Source organism: Equus asinus, chromosome 30, assembly GCF_041296235.1.
Source record: "Equus asinus isolate D_3611 breed Donkey chromosome 30, EquAss-T2T_v2, whole genome shotgun sequence".
Classification (NCBI taxonomy): domain Eukaryota; kingdom Metazoa; phylum Chordata; class Mammalia; order Perissodactyla; family Equidae; genus Equus; species Equus asinus.
Window position 1 is genome coordinate 1,230,139 of NC_091819.1, and position 15,576 is coordinate 1,245,714.

General features: G+C 48.1%; 1 protein-coding gene across 2 annotated transcripts in view; it reads right to left on the reverse strand.

Moving 5' to 3' along the window:
• Nucleotides 1–1,105: 1,105 nt before the first annotated feature.
• IPO9 (importin 9) overlaps nucleotides 1,106–15,576 on the reverse strand; it is a 47,065-nt gene continuing 32,594 nt past the window's right edge. For both annotated transcript variants that reach the window (XM_044762903.2, XM_070501455.1), the window contains 10 exons: nucleotides 8,802–9,028; nucleotides 6,995–7,143; nucleotides 6,370–6,498; nucleotides 5,404–5,679; nucleotides 5,037–5,203; nucleotides 4,121–4,254; nucleotides 3,349–3,471; nucleotides 2,790–2,894; nucleotides 2,510–2,586; nucleotides 1,106–2,097 (listed from right to left, as the gene is read on the reverse strand). In XM_044762903.2, the coding sequence (XP_044618838.1) occupies nucleotides 1,987–2,097; nucleotides 2,510–2,586; nucleotides 2,790–2,894; nucleotides 3,349–3,471; nucleotides 4,121–4,254; nucleotides 5,037–5,203; nucleotides 5,404–5,679; nucleotides 6,370–6,498; nucleotides 6,995–7,143; nucleotides 8,802–9,028 (1,498 nt within the window). In that variant the 3' untranslated portion in view covers nucleotides 1,106–1,986. The remainder of the gene's footprint in view (nucleotides 2,098–2,509; nucleotides 2,587–2,789; nucleotides 2,895–3,348; nucleotides 3,472–4,120; nucleotides 4,255–5,036; nucleotides 5,204–5,403; nucleotides 5,680–6,369; nucleotides 6,499–6,994; nucleotides 7,144–8,801; nucleotides 9,029–15,576) is intronic.

Below are 15,576 nucleotides of genomic sequence, written 5' to 3' on the forward strand. Positions count from 1 at the left end.
CCTCATCAACGGAATGAGAATATCCACCATGCACCTGCTGTAAAGGTTAGAGAGGACGACGTCTGTGAAAATGCTCTGGAGCACAAGAAAGGACTTGCACACCAAGGGGTCTGAGACCCTCTGCTCCCACCACAGCAGCGTGTGTGCTGGGCAAGGTGGCCCTCCTGTGACATTAGGACCCTTTTCTTCAGGACCCAAGTTCTTCCCAAAGCAAGAAGGGAGCAGGAAGAGAGGACCCTTGCCAAGAGCCCATTTTTGGCACTACAGACTATTTTCCTAATTAGCAGGCCCAAAGGGGCCCAGGTCACTCTCCGTCTGTGTGGGGCCCCAAGCCTTCCCAAACTCAGCAGTTCCACGCTGCTGGCATGATACCACTCTTTTGTGCCAAAATCAAGGGCTGATTTGGCCTCGTGGAAGCGTTGGCACTGAACCCAACTGCACTGCCTCGAGATCGCCAACTCTGGAGCGAGTCTAAGGCTCAGACTGTGGGCTCCTGAGCACCGTTCATGTCCCAGCACCAGGGCCTCCCTAACTCAAGGGGAGAACAGCAGGGGCAGAGGCAGCGCCAGCCTTGGAACCTCGCAGCACTGGCAACACACGCCCTCAGGTGTCTCCAAGATAGTAACTCTGACATCCCTCCCAACTCAGACGTGGGAGTTGAACACCAGGGACCCCTAGTGGCATGAAGTCACCATTAGCTACAAAATCCTTAGGCTTCCCTAACACTCCTGCAGAGAAAATGCCCCAGTGAGGCTCTTTCCTGAGAATGGACATTTCCTGTCTGAGGCTGCCCACCTAGAGAAATGCTCTGAAGCTGTCAAAGGGGGCACCAGATGTGAGCTGTGGGCACCATTAGCAAAGGCCACGCTGGGCTCCCCTTCCTCCCCTGCACTGCCCATCCTGGCTCTTTCTGAACCCACAGCAGACCAAATTTCCCGTGAAGGGACCTCCCTTCAACAGGTCTCCAAGGGGCACTGCGAGCCAGGGAGCTAAGGCCACCAGGCTGTCCTAGTGGGCTCGGCCTGACCCGCCCCCTTATTTCTACTTTCCTTCCACAAGCCACGGAGGCAGAGGTGCAGAGACACTGATCCCATGCGGACCAAACTCATCTGTAAAGATTACTTTACTCTCCTAGAAAAATACACGTTGCAAATTTGAGGGCTACAACTTAACCACTTCAGAGGATTCCTGAGGGAGAATATCAGGCTGGGTGGTGATATGTGGGAGAGGCATATTAAATAGAGTTGGGTCAGGTGGACTTTTAAAAAAATCTGTTTTTCCCATTTTTTTCCCCTAAAAAAAGGAAAACTGGATTGCCATCTGCCTGGCTTCTCCTGTGTGTGCGCATGTGCACAGAGGAAGAGCGTGGGGAGGGGCTGTCATGCAAGGAGGCAAGGACAGGAGGACTTCCTTTGACAGACAGGGCAGCCTTAGTGTTGTGGGTGGGAACACGGAGAGGTCACTGGAGAGGGCGACAAGGTAGCTGCTTCCTCTCGTTCCTGCAGAGAACCCAGAGCGTCTGCGGCGGAGGCAGAAAGCATCAGTACCTCTCAGGGGCCTTCCTATCTGAACACATCAGACGTCCTATGAAAGTAAACAGGTCTGTTTTAGAATATAAATAGTCATGACTCTCTGTGCTCCTGAGGTGGGGCGAGTGATCCATGAACACACATGATCCTAGGCAGTATGTTTCTGGACTGGCCAGCAGAGGACTCGAGGAAGAGAGGCAGGGCACAGCTGGGGAGCAAAGGGTGCTCGAGATGGGATATCTTCAGGGGGACTTTGAGAAATGTCCTTTGTTCCAGCATTCCTAAGTGACAGCACTGGTGAGCTTGGTCTGAATTGTCGTGTCACTCTGCAAAGGCCAAGGGCCAAGAGTCAGGAGGCCACTCCAGGTCGAGAAGAAAGTGCATCTCAAGGCCAGTAAGGGCTGCAACAGTCTGTGGCTGGGCCAGGAGGAGGAGCAAACGTGGAAAGACTCGCTCTTTAGATGCCGATGGTCTGCAGAACCCGCCTCTCGTTGTCATTCAGGTGGCCTGAGAACATGACGTAGCAGGGCTGCTGAGCGAACTGGCAGAGGAAGTCCGTGAGGTACGCCTGGAGGGGGAGAGCAGCACGCTGGAGGTTCCCGGGCCGCTCTCGGGAGTGCGGCAAGGACCACACGTGGACTAGGAAACACTGGCTGTAGACAAACGCCAGCACCCTGAGAGATGGGTTTTCCCATTTTTTTCAACCAGAGACCAAATTCCACAGGGAAACATTTTCCCTAGAATGTATCTCATATTCCGCCCGAGGACCTTCACAACACAGCATCAAAAAGCTGGATTACAACACTATAAACACGAAGGTGTGAAGTCCTGGCCCACCCCAAGCGCCTGACTACTCAGCAGGACAGGAACTCTCTGCCCCAGGAGGGCTCCCAGGATGAGCCATAGGGCTTGAGCTCTATTCCCTTTTCCGTGGTCTGAGATACTGTCACCTGTAAGACCTCGTCTCTGGACACCCTCACCTGCAGATCAATCTGATAGAGAGGATCCTTCAGGGCATCAGGGTCATCTTCCTCGTCATCCTCATAGTAATCCTCCTCTGTCAGACACAGCCAACACAGGAGGGGTCAGGACAGAGGCCCCTGATCAGCCCGGGGCTGAGGCATCGCACACGGCTGAGGGAGGGGGTGTGAAAGCCCAGGAACCTCCCTGCAGCCCCCTCTCCCCTTCTCTGGAACCCCCTTCTCGGTCCCAGTGCACAGGAAGGGCATCACCATGCTGTCCTCTTCCCAAACTACTTACCATATTTGCTTGTAGCAAGGATGTCAGACAAAAGCTGGCCAGCCAAGCCGTCCTCCTCGTCGTCCTCCTCCTCCTCCTGGTCCTCCCACATGTCGTTGGAGTCATCTAAGAGAGATGAGGAGCGGCTGGAGCATACTCACACACCTCCTCTCCCAGACCCAGACAGGCGGGAGCAGAAAGGTGCCCAGGGCTTCTGCAACACGGCCTGCGGTTCCAGAGGGCCAACCGGGCCAACCCTCCCAGCAAGTCTGACAGGAAGAACCGAGAGTGTTCTGGGGGAGAGGGAAGGTGGAGAAGCTCCTGAAAAAAACCAAACAGGAAGGGCTGAAGCAGCTTGCCTCCCACCCCAGCCTCTGCGCGATTTCACCCACTAGGCCTGAAAAGCAGCTCTTTACAGGCCCAGCAATGCTAGCCACACAGGAGACATGCGAGAAACATTAAAAAAAAAAAAAAAAACCCCAAACCAAAAAACAGTGACTCAACAAAGGAAATCGCTAATTTGGACATCTGTAACTTGATCTGCCAGGTTCAAGGCTCCTGGGAGGAGGGACTGGTGCACCTTGACTCCACTCGGCAGGCGCGGCCTGGCGAGCGGCATTGGCCTCCATGACATTGGAGAGCTCGTTGATGATCAGCTTTAGGATCTTGACCAGCAGAGGAATGTTCGTCCAGCGCCCAGGGTCTGGGAAGGAAGGAAGCAAGGCTTCGAGTCAGACTGCTGCCGGGCTCCCTGGGGCAAGGCCCCGTCTTCCCGCAGTGCTGCTCAGCAGACAGCCCAGCACTCTCAGGCTCCCACCACCCCAGACTTGAGCCAGCTGCCAGGGCGGCCTCAAGCCAAATGACTCCACTCTGCAGGGTGTCAGAAGAGTTCAGAAGTCAGGAGAGGAGAGTGCAGGAATTACATCGGTTTTGGCCAGTAACAGCGCGGGAACCAGGCAGCCGTATGACCATAGTGCGTACAACACCCCAGGGCCCGTGGCCCACAGCTGGAGCGGCAGCGCAGGTAACTCTGGGCCTGCAGTGAAGAAGGCAGCTTGGCACTCACTACCCAGACCACGGAGCCCCAGGCCAAAGGCAGCCTGGTCACAAAGACACGCTCACAGTGGGACTCAGAGCCCCAGAGGGAGCTGGAAGCTCAGGACCCTTGGTACCTGAGACGGCTTTTAGCAACAGGAACTGTATGTTCTCCCCCGTTGTTTGTCTAGAGTTTTCTGCTTCTTTCTGCCAAGCCCATCGCTAACAAGTATGTTTTAGAAACACAGATCCCAGCGCTGCCGCCCCCACCCCAGGCGGGCCTAGTCCCTGCTGGGCACCGGAGGCGGCACACCCACTTTTGGCTGACTTGGAGCGGGTGCGGATGCCCTCCTCCATGCTGTGGATCTCCTCCCCTTTCACGCGGATATCTTGCAGCCGCTTGTCATCCGCGTTGATGCCGTGCTGGAGCAGCTTACACAGGGCCACCGAGCTGGGGAGAAGAGCCAGAGGGGGTCAATCAGCACCCTGCTAGAGCTCACGCCGGGGGTGAGCAATTACACCGCAGACTGCTGGTGGAAAGTCTGTTCACAACCAATTAGGAGAGATGAAAGTCTAGCCGAGAATGGGAGTTAGTGTGCGTGAGGATGTCTAATGAGAACTGTTCCTGAAGGAAGCTGGGGTGGGCAGGCGGCACGATGGCTGTGCCCACTGAAAGGGGCAAGGGTGTGATGAGAACTGGTTGGACAAAGCCCAGAGAGAAGTCAGAGAGCCAGGCTTGGAGGGCTGGGGTGTGGAAGGGAGAACAGGCACCAGCAGTGCTGGGCTGGGTGAAGTCCGTGGCAGAGGAGGGGCTCCAGCCGGCAGAGATCAAAAAAATACGGTCTGGCTGTGTAGCCTTTTTTTGGGGAGTTTCAAGAAGGCAGCTATTCAAATACAGTCACGCGCTGCAAAACAACACTTTGGTCAGTGAGGGACTGCACACACGATGGAGGACCCACAGGATTCCTACCATACAGCCTAGGCTACCCCATCTAGGTCTGTGTCAGTACACTCTATGATGTTTGCACAACAACAAAATCGCTTAACGACGCATTTCTCAGAACATATCCCTGCTGTTAAACTATGCATGACCATATACAGGTGAGCAATAAAGGAAGAGGGAAACGGGAAAAGGGGCCGTTTGGTATGTCGAACAAAAATCAGTGAAGCAAGTCAGGGAAAGAGGAAACGCGCAGAGAGGCAGAGCGCTCAGAGATGACAGGTGAGGCCCACCTAACTTTGCCCTCATACTGCCCATAGAACAGGTGCTGCCGGCTCGTCCACTCGGCCATCACAAACTCCAGGGCAGGTTTGCCTGTGGGTCCTGGGAGGCTGCACAGGAACTCCAAGAGGGGTTCCAGCTGAGTGTGCACCAGATGAGCGAACACCATGATCAGAGACTAGGAGGGAACAAGAAGGACAAGTGCTTCAGAGACAAGAGATGAGGGAAGAAACGGGAAAATATGGGAGACCTCCTTGTCAATGTTTCCTGGGCCAGAACAGATACATTTTACTTAACTGTTAACTTAGGACTAACATGCTGACTTCCATCTCCATCACCGGGGCGGGGGGGGGAAGCCCACCCCCACTGTCCTCTTACCTGCATGACACTGAGTGTCTCTGCCTGCTGCATTTTACTGAGGACGGCACGAAGGATCTGGTCCAGGTTCTCCCCCAGCTCCCGCCCTGCCTTGGAGATTAGGGTGGAGACGAGGCGGCCCACAAAGGCTGCGGTGAACTCCGAGGTGCGGGGGTCCAGGAGCTGGCTCACCACCTGCATCACGTACCACAGCCCACTGTGGCCCTGCTCATCGTGCCACTGGGCGACCTGTTCCAGCGTCACTGACACATAGGCCCGCAAGCACTCTCCACCATTCTGGGGAGACAAGGGTGGCAAGGTTAGCAACTGGGGACAGATGCCAGGAGGCCCTGTCTGTGTGTGCAAAGGTTATTCCCGGAGGCCTAGGCCTCGTAAGTGCTGAGCCGACAGGGCTTGTGGTGGGCTCATACCACTGCAGGCTGTCATCACAGACACGGACTACAGAGCCCCACTTTAGCTGATGACTTATCTCAAAAACGCACACTTCTCATCACAAGGGACAATGGCCAAGCAAACTGAGTTTAAACATAAAGATCTACCTCTGGTACTGAAAAACCTGTCTAAGATGTAACAATAACTGGGGGTATAACAGGTCTCTATGGGAATAAAGACAGATCTTACACAAACCACCATTTGCCCAGAGATTTCTGAAGGCCTATCACTTTGCTGATGTTATAGCAGAAGAAATATCCAGGAAGGACTCCTAGGGCTCCAAGTCCATGTGTCTGTGAGCTCGTCCACGGCTGCAGTACCCAGCCACACATGGGCAAGGTGCCCTGCATGCACACTCGTTAAGATCAGAGCACACCTGGAAGGACAGCACGCTTGGCTTCTGCAGTCGGAACCCTTCCTGAGTCCTCCGGGTAAACACGTATTTGAGAGACTTGCATCTCAGGAGCATGAGACGTGCCATGTTTCTCAGCCTACTCTAGGCCCTCCCTTTTCTAGCCACCATGGCTCAGATACCTGCATGGTAGCATTGTCATCTGTGTGAAGGGTGCACTGTGCCACAGCAGGGAATGCTTGGCAGATGAGGAGCTGGGAAAGCGGAGGCTTGGTGTTCCGTACTACCGTGGTCAGGATGTCGATGGCGGTCTGAAGGAGAGAAGGAAGGAGAGTCAGAATTGCCTCTGGGGTGGGGGCAGGAGTGCCCAACAACCAAGATGCTTCTTGGGTGGATACAACATTGCAACCCAGAGAAAGCTCATTAATAAAAGGCAAGTTTCTGAAAGAAAAGGAACACTCAGATAGGAGATAGCGCTCTCGGCCCCAAGACAGCTCAGTGCTTGTTAGCTATGGGGCCAATGGTGGTGGGCTGGAGAGCCAGGTGACATACGTAGTGGTGGTGTGTTATGATGGCCCTCTGCTTAATTCACTAAGGCACCTCTGGAACAAGAATGGCCATTTCTTAAAGCCTCAAGCATCACCCACTGTCCTTGTAGGCAGAGCAGCCCAGTAAAACCACCCCATGAACCTCTAATGCTACTGGTTTCCCACCAGCGAGGTGGGGTCTGCAGGCGGCATTTGCAGTGCGCCCTCATACCCACACCCACAGCCATACCCACAGCCACATCGCTGTGCAGCTGCTTACCGCACAGAGCCCCGCGGGGATCTTGTCTGCTGGGGCCTGCATGATGCTGACTAGAGTGGGAATCAGCCTCATCTGCATTGGACCCTGACAGGCCTCGATCTGGGACAGCTCCTTGAAGATGTCCTGAGCCAGCGAGGCGACGACAGGATCTGAAGCGGACAAAGCGACATGGATCCTCCCGAGGGTCTGCATGTGCTTCTGTTGTCTGCCCTAACCTAAGTGAGCAACTTCTGCTGTGACCAGGCACCACACTCCTGGAAGCTCACGGGGCCACATGAACACCTGATGCTGCATCTCCCTGGGACACAGTGTTGCACGGTTCCATTAAGCTGGAGACTAGTCAGTAATAGTTACTCCTAAAACAAAACTTGGCTCTTTTTCTGGGGCAAATGTTTAATGCCTTTATTCTCATCAAACCTGGACTGATTATGAAACCAAAGCTTAAGAAACAAAAAACAGCCCACTGGTATTTTGTTAAGGAGACAAGAAAGTTTCAAAAACCGCCGAAACACTAACTTTCCCCTCGGTTTCCCTGTGTTGAGGAGGAATCATACACATCTCCCCAGGGCCGGCATCAGACACGTCATGACAGACACATGATGGACAGTTGAAGGCATTTCCAGGGCAAACAGTAAAACACCCAAAAGCAGAGCCTTGTGAAGAAAGGAACTTGAGCTCAACCCTTTTTACCTACATGAGGAAAAGACCCTCTGCCCAGATGCGACACACCAGGGGGCCGGGCACAGGGTGTGGGCGCAGCATGCTAGGACGTGTGGAAGGAGCAGTGCAGCATTGTCTGCAGCAGAAACACGGGCACCTCGCGGCCCACGAGCAGACGGGACAGAGGCCGGCGCAGCCGTCTAACATACAATGGGGAGTCTGAGAGCACATTGTGGGGCCCTCCCCAGGACACACTTTCAAGTGAAAAAGCAAATCCAATAAAATGTTTGGCATGATACGGTATTAAAATAACCAAACCTGAACTCTATGTATCCTTCTGAGCTTCAATACTGGGGTTCCCTCTTTAAAAACAAATATCCTCAATATTTTTTCTGAAAATAACATATTAGTAATACACACTCACTACAGAAAAACTTAAAATGCAGATAAGCTCCAAAGGAAAGAAAACAGCTATGATTCCACCACCTAAAGATAACCACTCCTAACATTTTGATGTATTTTCTGTGTTATTTTTTCTACATACGTATCTCTACATAATTCTTTTTCTAAAACAAAACCCAAAACTTGGGATTATATTCTATGCATTTTTGCGGAGAACTGTTCACTTATAATGAGAGCACTTTCTCATGGCTTTAAATACTCTTGAGGCTTAGCTCTTTAATGGCCGCATAGCATTCCATTTTAGGGATGTAACTAACTTCACTAATCTTTTTGATCTCCAATTTTCTGTCACTATGAAACACGTGATGCAGCCCGTGTTCCTAAGCCTCTGAGGCATCTCCTTCACCGTCGCCTTTTCTGATTGTAGCTCTAGGCCTCTTCTTTCAGGAAGTTTTTGATTCAGCTGCTCCCTCTCCTGCTTTATCGTCCAAGCTCTGAATCCTCTATCATTTGTTGGCCCTGTATCATCTTTTCCCCCAGTTCTTATGAGAAACTGAGAAGTAGAGGAATAGGTACCCCACTTTTTAGCGGAACTGTGTCTGCGGCACAGCTCCACTCTAACTGGAAGCCACGTTCTTTGCTTATGATGCTTAAAACCATCAGACCTACGGAACCGTGCAGCTAACCTCCCCAGACGCCAGCTCTCCTTTGGCGCCCCCCGTCGACACCTACTCCCCGGGCGTACCGTTACTGTACTTCAGGAAGATGGCGATGGTGAAGGGGCAGATTTTGCTTTCCATGCTTGCGGTGAACTCTGGGTCGACTGTGCAAACGATGCACAGGGTCTCCATCACCAGGTTGAGGACCTCGGAGCTGAACTGGGCTGCCAGGTGGATGAGGCCGTCCAGGATGCTGGGGAGGAAGGGCTGGAGCACGTGGGTGCTCTCCGAGACTTTCAGCTGGTCACAGTAACTGCAGTGAGGGAGAAGCAGGGATGGTTCAGAGCAGCTCCCTCAAGTCGGGTTTTCCAGCCAGTGTCACATGTGACACCACTCATATGTGTAGCTTGAGGAAGCTACTCCCAGAGTTAGTTTTTACACCCTTCTGTGGCGTATCTTATAAACATCAGCACTACCATATCTACGCTTCTAATTAATTTCTGCTTTGGTCTTTGCTATTTCCTTTAAAATTTCCTCCATTCCTCTCCCCACCTGTTTTGAAGCAAATCCCAGTCACATCATCATATCCCAATTATTAAGCTTAATTTCAGTCAAACGCTTTACCATACCTCAGATACTGTTTCAGTCCCGCTCCTCCGATTCTGACACACAGTCTGTTGTTTTCCAAACAGTTACAGTGTTTCCAACATCTTTTCCAACAGAACTGTTATTTAGGAGGAGACTATTTTCAACCTCCATGGAATAAAAATTTTGTACTTTTTGGAGTTTTTGTACCCTAAAATGAGATCAATTTCTACAAACATTCTATGCACACTTATAGAGCGGGTGGGTTATTTGTGGGTTAAAGTTTTCCACACACGGGTCTACCGTATCCGCCTCTTATTCAGTGAGTACTTACCAGGTGCTGCTTACTACGTCCAATGGGTGCAATGTTAAAAATACATCATCAAAGTCTTTGTTTATCTTCAGAAGGGCAATGCTAAGTTAAAAGTCAATAAAAACACTGTTTCTGTATGTTAAAAGAACCTACTACAGAAACAAAGCCCTCACCAGGTGCTCCATAAATGATTTCTTACTTTTTAAGTGTCTTACAACTGTATTATTTGTGTCAGCTGCTGAGTTCAAAGGTCCATAATGACCAGTAAAAGTGAGGGCTCTGATCTCAGATTTGTCCACAGACTTTGTTTCCGGTCCACAACACCCTGATTGTCAGTGTCACCTTGCTCTGGTCTAGCGTCTCCTGCACAGCTGCTCTGGGTGAGGGTCAGCTCTCGGCGTCTTAGACTGGGTCTCCCCTTGGCCTCTCCCTCCTGGCACTCAGTGGTGTCCCACCTCCCCCCTGCTTCTCCACCCAAAGGATGCACAGTCACGGTACCCCTCCAACGAACTGGAAACTACAGTCTTGCAGATCACAGACCGCACATCCGGTCAGATTATATGGGATCTTGTAGGTCAAGCAAAGGGAGCTCGGACTTTGCTCTGGAAGCCGCCGTATCACAAACTTTTTTACAAATGACTTCTAACAGCTAATTTCTTGTTTACCCTACCCCAAAGTCTTCAAGGAAAACTGACACCCCAGGAAGATGGTACATATTTATTCTGTGGCTTCATACCACCTGCATACCACGACTTCCTTCTAGGTTATCTGTATCTCAGAGTTTGAAGAGCACAACTGAAGCCATGAAGGTTTGAATTACGGGAGCAAAAATATCAGTTTCCTATTTTAGAAAGGTCAGTTTGACAGCCAAAATAGACAGACTGCAGTAGTGTGAGGCTAGAGGCAGAGAGACGCATTAGGACGCGACTGCAGTAACTCAGGCAGAGGAAGGTGGGAACACAAGCTCGGGGAGCAGCAGCGGGAGGGAGGAAGAGACGAGACTGAGGAACCAGGATCCAAGGGCAGAGATCTGGGATGCCCGCTTTTATTCAAACAGAAAGTATACATCTCTATCTTTAGGTACAAGACCTAAAGGTATGAGACATCACTTGTGCTAACGGGGAACACAAGTAGGGCAGGCCTGGAGGCGGTACCCTGTGAGCTCAGCAGTGGATGTGTTGCTTTGCAGGTACTGTAAGATATCCATGCTGGTATGGATAGTAAGCACAGACACATTAATTTGGAGCTCAGGAGAAATTACATAAACATGACTTGAGAAATGTGACATGAATACACATTTGCTGATCAGTATGTTGCTTCAGAAAAGTTTGAGGCAGTTTGCAATGATACACAAACTATGAGATGGAGGAGTAAATTCAAACTGGGCAGAAGAGGAAAGAGAGGCAAAGGTGGCGTGAGGGCCACTGAAAGGCTGCTGGTGATGCTAGAAAGAGAGCCACGATGCGGCAGCCAGGAGCCAGGGTGTCAGCGGCTGGAGAGAACAGCTAGGGCCCCTCACAGGCAGTCCCTAGCCGGGAGCCACGGCCGGCGTCAAGGGATCCAGTCTGACACACTCTGCAGAACTGTGTGAGTGTCCACTTCTTTGGTGTGCATATTCATAGCTTTCATCACCTTTCCACAGAATCCGCTATACCTTTCAAGAAACCACTGCCCACGTCATCAGAGACTTGAACATTATTTAAAAAAAAGTTTTCTTCACATTTTTCCTGATTATAAAAGTAATATAAACTTATTGTAAAAAAACTTTTTCTCAGCGTTATTGAGGTGAAATCGACACTTACATTGTAAGATGTTTCAAGTGTATGTTGTGGTGATTTGATATATGTACACATTGTGAAAAGACTCCCCCCATCTATCACCTCACATACTTCTTCCTTTCTTTTTTGGTGAGAATATTTAAGTTCTACTCTCAGAAAATTTCAATGACACAAGTGTTATCAACCATAGTCGGTCTGTTTTACACTGGATCCTCAGACCCCATTCATCTTACAGATGAGAGTGTGCACCATTTTACCAACCTCTCCCCATGCCCCCCGCCCCAAAACCAACACTCTACTCTTTTTCAAGGAGTTTGACTTTTTAAAAAATTCCACATTTAAGTGGTACCATATAGTATGTGTCTTTCCCTGTCTGGCTTATTTCACTTAGCATAATACCCAACAGCTCCATCTATGTTGTCATAAATGGCCGGATTTAATTATTCCTCATGGCTGAATATTTCACTGTACACACACACCACATCTTGATCCATTCATCCACTGGCAGACACTTAGGTTGCGTCCAGGCCTTGGCTGTTGTGAGCAGTGCTGCGATGAACTTGGGCACGCAGGCATCTCTCTGAGGTCCTGTGATCATTTCCTTTGGATCTACACCCAGGAGTGGGATTGCTGGGGGGCACAGTAGTTCTATTTTAATTGTGTGAAGAAGTTCAACACTGTTTTCCATAGTGGTTGCATCAATTTACATTCCCACCAACAGTGCACAAGGGTTCCCTTTTCTCCACACCCTTGCCAGCACTTGTTCTCTCTTATCTTTTTGATAACAACCATTCCATCAGGTGTGAAGTAGTATCTCCTTGTGGTTTTGATTTGCACATTTCCCTGATGATTAGAGATGTTGAGTACCCTTTCATGTACCTGTTGGCCATCTGTTTGTCTTCTCTGGAAAACTGTCTATTCAGGTCTTCTGCCTATTTTTTAATTGGATTGTTCATTTTATTTGCTATTGAGTTGTATGAGTTCTTTATATATTTAGGATATTAACCCCTTACTAGATAGGTGATTTGCAAATATTTTCTCACATTCCATAGGTTGTCCTTTCATTTTGCTGATGATTTTGCTGTGCAGAAGCTTTTTAGTTCAACTTGTTCATTTTTTGTTTTTGTTGCCTTTGCTTTAGATGTCAGATCCAAAAAATCATTGCCAAGACCGACGTCAAGGAGCTTACCGCCTATGTTTTCTTCTAGGAGTTTCATGGTTTCAGGTCTTACATTCAAGTCTTTACTCCACTCTGAGTTGACTTTAGTGTATGGTTTAAGATAAGGGTCCAGTTTCATTCTTTGGTATGTGGCTGTCCAGTTTTCTCAACACCATTTCAGGAGAGACTATCCTTTCCCTATTGTATATTCTTGGCTCCTTCGTCATAAATTAACTGACCATACATGCATGGGTTTATTTCTGGGCTCTCTATTCTATTACGTTGATCTGTGTGTCTGTTTTTATGCCAATACCATACTGTTTTGGTTACTACAGCTTTGTAATATAGTTTGAAATCAGGAAGTGTGATGCCTCCAGCTTTGTTCTTCTTTCTCAAGATTGCTTTGGCTATTTGGGGTCTTCTGTGGTTCTATACAAATTTTAGGATTGTTTTTTCTATTTCTGTGAAAAATGCCACTGAAATTTTGCTGCACTGAATCTGTACATTGCTTTGGGTAATACAGACATTTTAAGTATTAATTCTTCCAATCCATGAGCACAGAATATCTTTCCACTTATTTGTGTCTTCAATTTTTCCTCTCAATGTCTTACAGCTTTCAGTGTATAGATCTTTCACCTGTGTGATTAAATTTATTCCTAGATATTTTGTTTTTGATGCAACTGCAAAAACTAGTAGTTTTCCTAATTTTTCTTTCTGGTAGTTCATTATTAGTGTATAATAATACAACTGATTTTTACATATTTTTAATCCTTTACTAAACTCATCTAATAGTTCTAACAGTTTTTTTGGGGGGGTCTTTAGGATTTTCTATACACGAGATCACATCATCTGCAAACAGAGACAATTTTACTCCTTCCTTTCCGATTTGATGCCTTTTCTTTCTTTTCTTTCCTAATTACTACGGCAGGGACTTCCAGTACTATGCTGAATTAAAGTGGCGAGAGTGGGCACTCTTGTCTTGTTCCCGATCTTAGAGGAAAAGCTTTCAGCTTTTCACTGTTGAGTATAATGTTACTTGTGGGCTTGTCACATATGGCCTTTATTGTGTTGAGGCATGTTCCTTCTATGCCCACGTTGTGAGAGTTTGTATCATGAATAGATGTTCAATTTTGTCAAATGCTCTTTCTGCATCTATTGACACAATCATATGACTCTCATCTTTCACTGTATTAATGTGGTGTATCACATTTATTGGCTTATGCGCGTTGAACCATCCTTGCATCCCAGGGATGAATCCCACTTGCTTGTGGTATGTGATCTTTTCAATGTGCTGTTGAATTTGGTTTGCTAGCATTTTGTTGAAAATTTTTGCATCTATATTCATCAGGGAAATTAGCCTGTAGTTTTCTTTTCTTTTCTTGTACTGTCCTTGTCTGGCTTTGGTATCAGGGAAATGCTGGCCTTGTAAAATGCATTTGGAAGTGTTCCCACCTCAACTTTTGGGAAGTGTTTGAGAAGGAATCATATTAATTCTTCTTTAAATGTTTGGTAGAATTCCCCAGTGAGACCATCTGGTCCTGGGCTTTTCTTTTATGGGGGTTTTTGATTACTAATTCAATCTCCTTACTAGTAGTTAGTCTGTTTAGATTTTCTCTTTCTTCATGATTCAGTCTTGGCAGGTTATGTGTTTCTAGGAATTTATCCATGTCTTCTAGGTTATCCAACTTGCTGGTATATAATTGTTCATAGCAGTCTCTTATAATCCTCTGTATTTCTGTTGTACCAGTTGTAAATGTCCCCTCTTTCCTTTCTGATTTTATATGTGAGTCACTCTTTTCTTCTTAGTTTAGCTAAAGTTGGTCAATTTTGTTTATCTTTTCAAGAAAACAGCTCTTAGTTTCATTGCTCTTTTGCATTGTTTTTCTGGACTCTGTTTCATTTATTTCTGCTCTGATCTTTGTTATTTCCTTCCTTTTGCTAACTTTGGGCTTAGTTCGTTCTTCTTTTTCTAGTTCCTTGACTTGGAAAGTTAGGTTGTTTATTCGAGATCTTTCTTTTTCTTAATGTAGGTGTCTAGCTCTACAAACTTCCCTGTTAGGAACACTTCCGCTGCATTCCAAAAGTTGTGGTATGTTGTGTCTCCACTTTCAATTGTTTCAAGATATTTTTTGATTCCTCTTTTGGCGTCTGCTCTCACTCCCTGGATGCTTAAGGGTGTGACGTTTAATTCCCACATATTTGTGAATTTCCAGTTTTCCTCCTACAATTGATTTCTAGTTTCATCCCATTGTGGTTGGAAAAGATACTTGGTATGATTTCAATCTTCTCAAAATTCACTAAGACTTGTCTTGTGACCTAATGCATGATCTATCTGGAGAATGTCATCTGTACACGAAAAGAGTGGACTCTGCTGCTGTTGGATGACACACTCTGTACATGTCTGCTGGGTCCATTTGGTGGAGAGCATGGTTCAAGTCCCACGCTTTCTTGCTGATTTCCTGTTTGGATGATCTGCCTATCGTTAAAAGTGGGGTACTGAAGTCCCCTACTATTATTGTATGGTTGTCTATTTCTCCCTTCAAATCTGGTAGAACAGTCACACCTCACTCAATGACAGGGACGTGCTCTGAGAAACACATCATTAGGTCATCTCATCATTGTGTGAACATCACACAATGTTCTCAAAGGGAACAAAACGTGTCACCACAAAATGTATCTCTCTAACATGAGGATTATTTTTGGCTGATTATTATTATTTTTTCCAGGAAGATTAGCCCTGAGCTAACATCTACCACCAATCCTCCTCTTTTTGCTGAGGACGACTGGTCCTGAGCTAACACCCGTGCCCATCTTCCTCTACTTTTTTTTTATTTGTGGGATGCCTGCCACAGCACGGCTTGACAAGCACTGCGTAGGTCCACACCAGGGATCTGAACAGGCAAACCCTGGGCCGCCAAACTGGAACGTGTGAACTTAACTGCTGCATCACCAGGCTGGCCCCTAGGCTGATTATTTTTAAGAAACAAAAGACTCAGAAAGTTTTCCTTGTTACTTTCCCCTTAACA